Raw genomic sequence first — 14,471 nt, forward strand, 5'->3', positions numbered from 1 at the left:
CTAACTTAGTAGCACTAACGAGAGCCACGAAAAAATAAAAAAAACGAATGACATCAGAAATAAATATTTTTACGCCGTTTCGGGTCGGGGATATTAGGTCGATGGTGCGGTCCAAAATATTAAAAGAACGACTTTACATGGTACTAGACCATTAATAATGCATGCTTGTGATACATGGCCCACGACTCACGGAGAAGATAATAGACTAGCTACCGTGGATAGAAAATTCCTTAGGGAGATTTACGGACCAAAAATAAACGAAAACAAAAACACACGAAATAAGATCTAACAGAGAATTGCAGGAGTTATTTGGAAAATCAGACATAATAGCGGCAATACGCCACAAAAGACTAAGATGGCTTGGACATTCTCTAAGAGCTAAATCAATACCAAATTCTGTATTAAGATTGCTCCTCAGGGAAGGACGATTGGAAGACCGAAACAGAGATGGACGGACACAAATACAAAGAACTAAACCAACTTGGGATAGATCAATTATATTTAAGCAGCATTAATAGAGACCAGATGGAAGGAAGGTTGTAAGTGTTATAACTGCTACTGGTTTTCGTTAGTATATATCTTTATTTTCTATCGGTTTATAAGAGATATTTATCCTTATTATTATTATTATTGTATTGTAACTTATTATCTGAAAATCGAGGTTACGATAAATTTATTGTAATATAAGGCAAAAGTGAGCAAGGCGTTACAAGAGGAACGGAATTACTGATACTAGTGTGCAAAAAAACGGGGACTCAACATTATACATGCGAATCAGTACGAACAAATATCACAGGGAAAATGTAGCCGGACAACAGGTCGGAGGAAAAATGTTTGAGAAGATAGATGATTTTAAATATTTAGGCACTAACTTAAGTAGCACTAACGAGAGCCACGAAAAAATAAAAAAAACGAATGACATCAGAAATAAATATTTTTACGCCGTTTCGGGTCGGGGATATTAGGGTCGATGGTGCTGTCCAAAATATTAAAAGAACGACTTTACATGGTACTAGACCATTAATAATGCATGCTTGTGATACATGGCCCACGACTCACGGAGAAGATAATAGACTAGCTACCGTGGATAGAAAATTCCTTAGGGAGATTTACGGACCAAAAATAAACGAAAACAAAACACACGAAATAAGATCTAACAGAGAATTGCAGGAGTTATTTGGAAAATCAGACATAATAGCGGCAATACGCCACAAAAGACTAAGATGGCTTGGACATTCTCTAAGAGCTAAATCAATACCAAATTCTGTATTAAGATTGACTCCTCAGGGAAGGACGATTGGAAGACCGAAACAGAGATGGACGGACACAAATACAAAAGAACTAAACCAACTTGGGATAGATAATTATATTTAAGCAGCATTAAATAGAGACAAGATGGAAGGAAGGTTGTAAGTGTTATAACTGCTACTGGTTTTCGTTAGTATTATATCTTTATTTCTATCGGTTTATAAGAGATATTTATCCTTATTATTATTATTATTGTATTGTAACTTATTATCTGAAAATCGAGGTTACGATAAATTTATTGGTAATATAAGGCAAAAGTGAGCAAGGCGTTACAAGAGGAACGGAATTACTGATACTGTGTGCAAAAAAACGGGGACTCAACATTATACATGCGAATCGGTACGAACAAATATCAGAGGAAAAATGTAGCCGGACTACAGGTCGGTGGAAAAATGTTTGAGAAGATAGATGATTTTAAATATTTAGGCACTAACTTAAGTAGCACTAACGAGAGCCACGAAAAAATAAAAAAAACGAATGACATCAGAAAATAAATATTTTTACGCCGTTTCGGGTCGGGAATATTAGGGTCGATGGTGCTGTCCAAAATATTAAAAGAACGACTTTACATGGTACTAGACCATTAATAATGCATGCTTGTGATACATGGCCCACGACTCACGGAGATGATAATAGACTAGCTACCGTGGATAGAAAATTCCTTAGGGAGATTTACGGACCAAAAATAAACGAAGACAAGACACACGAAATAAGATCTAACAGAGAATTGCAGGAGTTATTTGGAAAATCAGACATAATAGCGGCAATACGCCACAAAAGACTAAGATGGCTTAGACATTCTCTAAGAGCTAAATCAATACCAAATTCTGTATTAAGATTGACTCCTCAGGGAAGGACGATTGGAAGACCGAAACAGAGATGGACGGACACAAATACAAAAGAACTAAACCAACTTGGGATAGATAATTATATTTAAGCAGCATTAAATAGAGACCAGATGGAAGGAAGGTTGTAAGTGTTATAACTGCTACTGGTTTTCGTTAGTATAATATCTTTATTTTTATCGGTTTATAAGAGATATTTATCCTTATTATTATTATTATTATTGTATTGTTACTTATTATCTGAAAATCAAGGTTACGATAAATTTATTGGTAATATAAGGCAAAAGTGAGCAAGGCGTTACAAGAGCAACGGAATTACTGATACTGTGTGCAAAAAAACGGGGACTCAACATTATACATGCGAATCGGTACGAACAAATATCAGAGGGAAAATGTATCCGGACTACAGGTCGGAGGAAAAATGTTTGAGAAGATAGATGATTTTAAATATTTAGGCACTAACTTAAGTAGCACTAACGAGAGCCACGAAAAAATAAAAAAAACGAATGACATCAGAAATAAATATTTTTACGCCTTTTCGGGTCGGGAATATTAGGGTCGATGGTGCTGTCCAAAATATTAAAAGAACGACTTTACATGGTACTAGACCATTAATAATGCATGCTTGTGATACATGGCCCACGACTCACGGAGATGATAATAGACTAGCTACCGTGGATAGAAAATTCCTTAGGGAGATTTACGGACCAAAAATAAACGAAGACAAGACACATGAAATAAGATCTAACAGAGAATTGCAGGAGTTATTTGGAAAATCAGACATAATAGCGGCAATACGCCACAAAAGACTAAGATGGCTTAGACATTCTCTAAGAGCTAAATCAATACCAAATTCTGTATTAAGATTGACTCCTCAGGGAAGGACGATTTGAAGACCGAAACAGAGATGGACGGACATAAATACAAAAGAACTAAACCAACTTGGGATATACAATTATATTTAAGCAGCATTGAATAGAGACCAGATGGAAGGAAATTAGTAAGTGTTATAACTGCTACAATGGTGTACAATGGGTGAGCCCCATAATAAAAGATTTTTATTGTTTGACGATGATGTGAATGTGGAAGGCCGTATGGTAATTTTTGCTACAGATGAAGATCTTCAGCATCTATCGAGTAGTTCAAGTTGGTATGTGGTAAGAGTTAAAATCTAAAAACGTATGAAAAAATGTTGACTAAAATTGTAGAAAAATTTTCTGAACGGCAATGATATCCAGATACAACGAATTTTCATTTTGATTTTGATAAATCTGTGTTGGAAGTGCAGGTGTGTATTAATGGTTTTTTGGACAAAATTAATAAAGAACTAAATCAACTTGGATAGACAATATCATTGAGGAAGCAATGAGACAGATGGAAGGGTATTTGTTTTGCAGCAATGGGCTTCAATGGCGTTTAAGCTTGAAAGAGAAGAAGAAAAGTTATTCTAAGTCAGTTCTATCTGTTAACCCTGTATATTTCTTATGTTTATGTGTATATCTGAACAGACATAGCAAACTAGCATACATAGCTAACGTTAGACGTCGTTAATAACTTATTACTTTAAACATGGCTAAGTAGTCATGTTCCAATTAGACTCGAAAACGTTGTATAAATTCATTGCGACCATTTTCACCCCAGCCATGGATCAATGCCATCCTTTGTAGTAACAAAAATGGCCACACAGCAGAACTGCAGGTAAGCAAGAAGGCACGTCGGTCATCATAAAGCACGTTATGTAAACACTATTTTCTTGGCATTTTAAGCGTCCACACTACAGCATTATACACATACCGCATCACGTGACATCGTTTATGTATGCTACTGTGTCAACTGTCCAGTCTGCTCATGTAATAACTGCTACTGGTTTTCGTGAGTATTATATCTTTATTTTTATCGGTTTATAAGAGATATTTATCCTTATTATTATTATTATTGTATTGTTACTTATTATCTGAAAATCGAGGTTACGATAAATTTCTTGGTAATATAAGGCAAAAGTGAGCAAGACGTCAAAAGAGCAACGGAATTACTGATACTGTGTGCAAAAAAACGGGGACTCAACATTATACATGCGAATCGGTACGAACAAATATCAGAGGGAAAATGTAGCCGGACTACATGTCGGAGGAAATATGTTTGAGAAGATAGATGATTTTAAATATTTAGGCACTAACTTAAGTAGCACTAACGAGAGCCACGAAAAAATTAAAAAAAAGGAAGGACATCAGAAAATCAATATTTTTACGCCGTTTCTGGACGGGGATATTAGGGTCGAAGCTGCTGTCCAAAATATTAAAAGAACGACTTTACATGGTACTAGACCATTAATAATGCATGCTTGTGATACATGGCCCACGACTCACGGAGATGATAATAGACTAGCTACTGTGGAGAGAAAATTTCAGTCAGTGCAGACATAGTTGTGTATAATAAGAAAGGCATATCGTACAGTTACTATAGGTATAATAAAACCCCCTATAAGCTTTAATACAAGTATAGTTTTTATACTAGTTGAATGATAATTAATAATTTTTATAATAAAATATGAATGCGTATAATAATAGTATGATAGGTATAGGTAGTATAGTATAGTAATAACACACCAACACATACAGAAATCGACCGAATCGATAGAAAATGAATGTAAACCATAAAAATGACGAATTTTGAAGTGCTAACTGACCATGATTGTACATAATAAATATCATTTTGAGAAACACTGTATCGAACGAAACGCAGTTCGCCACCCCAATCGACCATGCCTTGTCATGGGTGGAGATTGCCCCGTGAATTCTATAGCTGACATATTTTTTTCTTTTATTGTATATTTATTATATTGAACACAGCGAAGGTTAGGTTAAGTTACGCCCATAGGTGACATCAGATCCCGGTATGTGCGGGCCTTTGGCGAAGTAACTTTCCACCTTACGCAGGTGTTGACTGGGCACGGTTGCTTCGATTTCTACCTGCACCGTTTCCGCCTGCTTGAATCTGATACCTGCGCACAGTGCGGAACCTCTCCCGATAACGCCAAACACGCTTTCTTTAAATGTGATGCATGGGAGAATTGGAGGAAAGAAGCTTGTGTCGAAGAGTTGTGCCCGGAGAATTTGGTCAACATGATACTACGGTCGGATACAAATTAGACAAAGATTTCCAAGCTCGTCTCCCTAATCATGTCCACGATAGAAAAGGAGGAAAGAGCAAGACATGGTCAGCCAGCGTAACGAAAACGAATAATAATTAGTTAAGCGAATACGATGTAGGTCGAAGGCCAAACAAGGGTGGTTAGAAGCCCCTTTTTTTTTGTCATAAGATATTTAATGTATTGTAATGTTTTTAAATTATGTAATTTGCAACTTGTATTTATCGAATAAACGATGGCGGCACCTCCTACCCCTGAACTAATTCCAGTGGAAAGTCCCGGGGGTAGTCGGTGAGTATTGCCGATTGAAAAAAAAAAAGGTTAGGTTACCCTACAAACTCCCATCTCTATACACACGTCCGTGCACACTTGCTACAAAGTATTTTGGTTTTTTTTTAGTCCTCACTCACAGCACCACAGTGCACAGTGTTCGGAGTACAGGGAGACCACCCACCACACTACCATTCCAGTTATCCTTACCACAGAGTTTAATTATGTACTTTTGCCTAATTAGGAGTTACGTCTCTCCTTAACTGACAAACGAAAAACAATTAGTATTGTTGTGTCTACATCAAGCCAACTCAGTAAGTTAATATTATTATACTATATTTTATTGATATAGAATGTTATAGTAGTCGCAGTCCTGCCGCATAAGCCTTACATGCCGAAACCGCAGCCCAAAAAACAATTAGTAAGTTAAATTATTTATTCAACTTTAGTTAATATAATGTACCATCTACCAAGATTAAAATACTTTAATTATAATTTATTACAGATTGTTTTGTTTGTAAGAAAAGTGATCACAAGCAAAGAGATTGTTTTTGGCGAGGATGTATTGTAAACATGGTGGCTGTAAAAATTTCAAATTTTACATTTTGTCTACTGGTGAAGAAGCAGTTGTTGAAGTTTATAGTACAAGTAAAAACTTTAATCATAAACCAGATACACTACTCAAATTAGGGGAGCTGATCGTAAATTTATTGCAGAAAAAATGCTTTTAAGTATAGACAGGAATATGTATTATCAGTTTCACCTATTAAATTAGTGGAATGTAGAAATTTGCAAACAATTAAATCTCCTTCGATGTTAAGGAAACTAAATAGTGAACAATAGTTAAGAGGGGATTTCATCCGAAATGAAAGTGATAGTTTTAATGGACAAAGAACATCCCTGGTTGAATATAAGTTCAAGGAAGTATAGAAGAGTCAAGAATTCAATGTAACATGGGCAAGCTAGTTGGCAATAGTTCAAAATTTATTTAAATAAAGTGTGTTAACAACTGTGGAGTCGTGTGGATTCAACAAGATCAGTTGTTTGCCCCCCTCAGAACTCAACATAACTAATTATTTATTATTATGCTTGCGTAATATGTATAGGTAAAATTTAAACAGTATGCCCAATAACTGATATGGTCAGTGCAACGCATGATAGAGAAACTGTAAGAGAATGGTTGACATTTTTCAAAGATCTAATAATTGCAAAAAATCTATGTATCTGGCTGCCTTTAAAAAATGTTGTAACCGATTTAATTTAGGGTTTTATGCATGGTATTTCTAAAGAATGGAATGGTACAGAAACAATATTTGAATACCTGGATATTTGTCATAGAATATAAACTGGAAGAGAAACATTGACTTATTACTTCTTGTATAAGCCATTATGTTAAAAAATATTCTGAACCATGTAAAATGGTATATACAGATGATGAAAAATTAGCGTTTTACATTGCCAGATGTGTTGGGTTAGTGTTTGAAATGAACAATTATGAAGAAATCAAACATTGGTTTAAGTTGCTGTTTCAGAGCCGTTCTTAGGGGGGGGGGCAAGCAGGGCCTGGGCCTCGCGTTTTTTTTTTCGTTATATTTAAATTGAATGTTTTATATACCTAATTAGTAAATATATAAAAATAACGAAGTTGGTTCAATGTACATATACTGGAATATCCATAATACAATATTTTCGTAATCGCAACACATCAGCCTTGGTGATGCGGGTAACAGGCAGCAGCTACGGGCCATCCTTTGCGTCGAATTGTTATTACTTATTAATTATTATATATAGATAATAATAGATTTAAAACGTTACCGTTGGGCAATTATATATAATAGAATAATGGCCAACGGTGAAAAAGTGATTAGAAATTGGCTTTTGTATTGTTAATCTTTTAATCGAATATTTTGTCTCTATTGTCGTTTGTTCCCGTCTAAGTCTACATCATCTTTGGCATCAATAGGATTTTCAAATTGGAAACACATTAGTGAACGTTTAAAAGAACATGAATTATCTATTCCACATAATACAGCTCAAGAAAAATGGATACAATTACGAATGGGACTTGATCCTCATAAAACTGTAGATAATAATATACAAGATAATTTAAATATTGAAAAAGAACATTGGCGTAGTATTCTTAAACGAATTATTGCATCTATAGAATTTTTAGCAGAACATAATGATGCTTTTCGTGGAACAAGTTCTAAATTAAATACAGCGAATAATGCCAAATTTTTATAGGACTAATACAAATGATTGCAAAATTTGATATTATTATGGCCAATCATTTGAGACGCGTATGTAATGATGAAATACATGATCATTATTTAGAACCTAGGATTCAAAACGAACTTATTAGTATAATTGCCACATAAATACGTGATGAAATAATTAATAGCGTTAAACAGAGTAAATACTTTACGATTTTATTAGATGAAACACCTGATAAAAGTCATAAGGAGCAACTTACATTTCTTTTACGTATTGTAGAAATTTCGAAAAAATTTGAAATATGAAATAAATGAATATTTTATATGCTTTATTCACACTTCAAATAAATCTGGCTTAAGTTTAACTGAGGAAATAAAAGAACAATTACAATTAATGAACTTGAAAAATGTCCGTGGCCAAGCATACGATAATGGGGCAAATATGGTCAGCTGAAAACAGGGAGTACAATCCCGAATTATTTCGGAGAATCCAAGAGCTTTTTTTGTACCATGCACTCAGCCTTAATTTACTTTTATTCATTCTAGTGACTAGAATCTAGTCGTATTTACATATCCGTTAAAAAGTTTTTTTTCGTTTATTTAGCCAACTTTGCATTAATATTTTTTCGTTATTTAATAAAATGGATAAATTCTTTATTCGGAAAAGTAGTCAAATTAATACACATGAAGACATCATGCCAATGTTATCACAGGTACCTTCAACTTCAAACACGGAGGAAAAGCACCGATATTGCAAATGAAGCGATTTTACTTACATTTGTTAGGTATTTTTATAACAACAAAATCCACGAGGATATACTGTTCTCCTCAAAACTAGAAACTTACTGGAAAAAACATTTTTGACGCGTTAGTAAACTTTTTTTCTAACAATAACGTAGATTTAAAAAATTGTATTTCTATAACAACTGATGGGGCAGCTGCTGTAACTGAAAAACACGTCTGACTAATAAAATTATTAAAAGACATTGTTCCAAGTTTAAAGTGGACACACTGCATTAAACATCGAGAAGCACTTGCACCAAAAAAAATGCCCAAAACATTGACTGACGTCTTAGCACAAATTGTTAAAATTATAAATTATATAAAATCAAATGCTTTAATTCACGTTTATTTAAAATACTCTGTTCAGAAATTGGTTCATTCCATGAATCTCTATTGTTACACAACGAAGTACGTTGGTTATCAAGAGGTAAGTGTCTTCAAAGAGTTTACGAATTGCGACACGAAATAATTTTATTCTTAAATAGTAAAAATTCAATCTACAAAGATTTATTTGAAGATTCAAAATGGATTATTACTTTGGTAATAATCAATATTATTACTAATATTGATAATTTAACCACCAACGTTAGTGAGTTTTTAGAAGAAGATTCTACAATCAAGTTTGAAGATATTTCTGGATTAGTCAACGAACATTTGACAAACTTAGAAAAATTATTTAACCAATATTTTCCTGAGGATATTCGAGTAAATTATAAGCGGATTGAACAACCATTCGCAGTAGATATAATGACAGTAAATATGTCTACCGACATTGAAAATCAATTAATTGAGCTATCGTGTGATAACAAATATTTTATGAAACTTCATTAGAAATATTTTAGGGACGTTTATGGACGGGTAATAACTCAGAATTAGCAATTAAAGCAATCTCAATTTTATTAATATTTCCAACGACTTATTTATGCGAAAATGTGTTTTCTACTATAGCAAATTTGAAAACGTCTAAAAGTTCACATTAAATTTTTTTATAATATTTTTATTTTATTTTATATTTTCACATGAATTCTATACATTTGTTAACAATAATTAAATATTCTACCTACTAAAATATAATTTTTATTAGTTCAATTTTAATAGTACTACTGCAAAGCATTAAGCAAGCAGTTTTAGCTTTTTTACAAAAGTTTTGGGTCGCGAGTCCAAAAAGGTTGAAGACCACTGCAGTAGAAGGTACTTTCATAAAAAATCAAATGGCTTTTTAGAACAAAATGCTCCTTTAAGATCCATTAAGATAATTAGAAATAAACTTGATGAATACTATCATAAAGGTGCAAGTCCATTGGAAGAATTGCCCATAAATATAACATCAGCAGTTGTACTTGAATACATGCACAACATATGTCTCGGTGTTGTTAAAAAGTTAATTGTTTTTTAGACCAAAGGTAAAAGCCTGTTCGACTATTAAATCCTTATGAAATATCACAAGACTTAGTTAATACCAAATCTTTTTTACCATCAGAATTTAATCGTTTGCCTAGAACATTAGAAGTAGAATATTGGAAAGCCACAGAATTTAGAACTTTTTTATTATATATTGGCCCAATAGTATTATAAGGCCGATTAAAAAAGTCACTATATAAACATTTTATGCTATTAAGTTCTGCTATTCGCCTCATTTTTCCTGAAACTTGTCAACTTATAATTACTTAGCCAAAGATTTGTTGAAAATATTTGTAAGTGAATATTTATCTTATTATGGTGAAGAATATATTGGTTATAATGTGCATGGGTTGATTCATGTTAGTGATTTTGTTTTGACACAGTGCTTTAGATTTATTTAGCGCTTTTAAATTTGAAAATTATTTGCAATTTATTAAAAAAAAGTTCTAAAAACTCTAAGAACTCACTTAGATATTTTTAATCGAACATGTAAATGCTCAAACTCATATTATTCCATCCAATTTTCCTATTCTTCAAAATGAATTGCCCTATACCTGATAATTCAATAAATAAAACATTATATGAAAAAATTATTTTAAAACAATTTATTGTAAGTTCAAAAACGATAGATCCATATTTTTTGCTTGAAAATGGTGATTTTTACAGTGCTAATTGAAAAAAATAAATATATATCAATTGCATTGTTACATAGCGATTGAAGGTTTTAAATTTGTTTTATACTTTTATTGATATGAGTTAGTATTTAACTAGGTAAATTTTGACTCACTCGGCCTCTGTATCTTAAATGACGGCAGTCCTACCCACATTGGGCGCTTAAATTCTACCGACTCAGCCTTGGACCTCTTCATTTGCTCTTCCGATCTTATTTGGAATCTATCTTGGCACACATTAAGTGACCCTTATGGCAGTGATCACATTCCGATCATAATAAAGTTAAACTCAAGCTCTACCACTAACATTTTTCTCTCCACTACCCATTCTGACCCTAGCCAATATAAACCAATATACTATAATTTCAATAAAGCTGATTGGGCAGCCTACTCTCTCCTAATACAAAATTCATTTTCCGCCCTATCAGATAATATATCCTCAACAATGTCCTATTCATCTTTCACTAATATTATAACTAATTCCGCTAATGCAACAATACCCATCAAAATACCAACAAAAAAAAATATTTCCACCCTCCCCTCCATGGTGGACCCCACCTGCACGAAATTGGTCAACAATAGGTCCCTACTTTTCAGAACCTTCAGACGTACCGGCTCTATTACTGATTTCCTGTCATATCAAAACGCTTGCGCCCATTCTACTCGAACCCTTAAAAACGCTAAGAGAAATAATTGGAAGCATTTTTCTTCAAACTTAGTACCGTCTAATTCCATACAACACCTCTGGTCCGTTGCTAGGAGATTTAAAAATTGTATAACTCCCCTAACTCGCCCCGACAATGAAGACTGGTTCGAAGTTTTTTGTTCCAAAATTGCTCCCTGTTACGTTCCAACCAAATCCGAATCCTTCCTCGTTACGATCACGATGTTTCTCCTACTCATATCCTTACTAATAATTTCAGTATGTCCGAATTAAATTACGCTATTTCATCACGTAAATCCACCGCATCCGGTCTCGACAACATCTCACCGGTTATGTTAAAACACCTCCCTGCTATTGCATTAGAATCTCTCCTTGCCTTAATGAATAATATTCTTTCAACCCAACAAATTCCGCCCTCATGGTGCTCCTACAAAGTCATACCAATTGCTAAACAAAATTCCAATACCTCTTTTCGTCCTATAGCACTCTCTTCCGCATTATGCAAGATATTTGAACATATGCTTAAATCTAGGTTAGACTGGTGGTTGGAAAACAATTCAATCCTACCTGATAATCTTTTTTCCTTCAGGAAAGGAAGGGGTACAACCGAGTGCCTCTCATCTTTCACAGGAAACATATACCACTCCCTTAATAACAAAGAGTTCTTTGTAGCTACCTCCATTGACATACGTGGTGCTTTTGATTCAGTCAACATTGGTACTCTAATTTCATATCTCAAATCATTAAACGTTCCTCAACAATTCAATAATATACTGATCGCTTTGTTTAATAAAAGAAACCTCGTTTTCTCCTCGCCTTTTGGTTCATACAATTCTCGTTCCACTTTCACTGGACTACCACAGGGTAGTTGTATAAGTCCAATACTTTTCAACATTTATATGAGCATTATCGCTAAGCACCTGACTAGGCTGGGTCATAAGTGTCTTATATACGCCGACGATATGGTCATTTTTACCTCCAATAAGTCTATTGATCTTGCTATTACTCTTCAAAATCAAATTCTTAACGACCTAAAAGTTATTCTGGATAAGATATCATTCGTAGTCGCCCCAGAGAAATGTAAATCCATCATTTTCACGCGACGTAGATATCTAGATGCCCAAAATATATATTTCGATAATAATATTATCCCCTATGTTCCCAATATCACTTATCTAGGTATCATCTTAGACGCCAAACTACGTTGGAAACCACAAATTACTTCTCTCTCAGCTACTGTTTCCCGATGGTCCAACTTCCTCAGGTCGGTAACTAATACCTGGTGGGGTTCCCACCCTTCTAGTTTATTAATGATCTATCGTACCCTCATACGGTCCAAACTAGATTATGGTTGTTTTCTTTACGTCTCAGCATCTTGCTCAAATTTAAACAAAATAAATAAACTCCAAATCTCCTGTCACAGAAATATCATGGGTTACCTAAGATCAACCCCCTGCTCAGTTATCGAAGTAGAATCAGACAGTGCTCCCTTTAACATCAGATGCCGATGGCTAGCCAGTAAATTTCTTTTAAAGCAACTTGCTCACTCCAATAATCATATTTTTGACATGTATTACTCACTATTCCTCACTTGGCGATACGTTCCGAAGTCATTACCAATTCTCTCATTAACAGCTAACTCTCTTTCAAATTTTCATCAATACATTCTAAACTCCACCAAACTCCCTCTTTATGAACAATCATATGAATCTTTACTTTTTTCTCCACTTGTTAAAACTGAAAATAATTTCTCCTCCCTATCGTCCAACGATCTACAAGCCATGCCTGTACCTATGATAAACAAAATATTCACAGATTTCCTCAATACCAACTTTAGTAATCATATAATAGTATATACAGATGGATCTGTCTCACCCCTCTCAGCAAGTTTTTCATTTTATATTCCTGAACTACATATCTCTTTTACAAACAATTTACCCCCTTCTTCGTCTTCCTTCACCGCAGAATGTTATGCCATCATAGAAGCTCTAATTCTTATATCAAAGTTGGCTCCTAATAATTATCTAATAGCTTCCGACTCCTTGTCCTGTCTACTAGCTCTCAAATCCAACCCCTTCAATTCCCTTCCTTCCCCTCTAGCTCTCCGTATAAAACATGTTACTCTCACACTTCACCAGTCTAATTATTCCATTCAATTCCTGTGGATCCCTAGTCACATAGGAATTTATGGAAATGAAGTAGCCGATAATCTAGCCAAATCTACGTCTTCTTTAATTTGTCCTTCTCTTACCCAACTCCCTCATACAGACTTTACGCCTACTATACGTCATCACATTAAGCACCTTTGGTCCTCCCAATGGTCAAATTTCCCAGAAAAATTTGCCGCTAGATATAAACATATAGTTCCCATTATTCCACAAAAAATCTGGTTCAACAACCTCCATTTATCTAGAGCAACTATCGTCCAATTTAACCGCCAACGCTCAGGTCACACAACCCTGCCTGCTCATGCCTACAAACTTGACCTAAATGATTCCCCATTCTGCACCTTACACATAACAGAAATGCCCTGTGATCTTTCTCACATCCTTTTCGAATGTCCTTCTCTATACCCAAAACGCACTACTTTGTTTAATTCCTTAAAACCCCTTAATATCTCCCCTAATCTATATTCTATTCTCAATTCTAATTCTGAAACTGTCATTAATTTAATAATAACCTTTATTCTGGAGGCTGGCTTTAGAATTTAATTTTTGTAATATTATATTTTGTTTTGTATTCTTTCTCGTTTATTGTATCTGTATCACCTATTAATTGTTGAGCTATAATTGTATTTACAAAAAGCTAATAAAAAAAAAAAAAAAAAATAGTAATCTTAATAATTCATGATAGGTCGCGCTTTAGTTATAAAATGAGCACTCCCTACTACAACGTCGCACGTTCGGTCAGCTGTTCCGACGGCCATCTCAGTCATATCTACCCCGCCTATATAAGGTCTTGACTCCGACCGTTTTTCTCAATAACACATGCAATATCGATGTCCAAAATAACTGTTGTATCATGGTCATCGATTCTTAAAAAACTTTCTATCAAAAAATTTTATAGAACATGGAAAAATTCATTTTAAATCGCAAAGAGAAAAGCGATTATTAACAGGCATATCTCATTCTCAATAACACATACAATATCGCTGTCCAAAATAACTGT

The 14,471-nt window shown here is 34.1% G+C and overlaps 1 protein-coding gene across 1 annotated transcript; it reads left to right on the top strand.

The window, feature by feature from the left end:
* Nucleotides 1-11,563: 11,563 nt before the first annotated feature.
* Nucleotides 11,564-14,014, top strand: LOC113558371. Its single transcript, XM_026963827.1, has one exon. It carries the CDS (start codon nucleotides 11,564-11,566, stop codon nucleotides 14,012-14,014), a length of 2,451 nt encoding a protein of 816 aa, XP_026819628.1.
* The last annotated feature ends 457 nt before the right edge of the window (nucleotides 14,015-14,471 follow it).

The sequence above is a fragment of the Rhopalosiphum maidis genome, chromosome 3, assembly GCF_003676215.2.
Source record: "Rhopalosiphum maidis isolate BTI-1 chromosome 3, ASM367621v3, whole genome shotgun sequence".
Classification (NCBI taxonomy): domain Eukaryota; kingdom Metazoa; phylum Arthropoda; class Insecta; order Hemiptera; family Aphididae; genus Rhopalosiphum; species Rhopalosiphum maidis.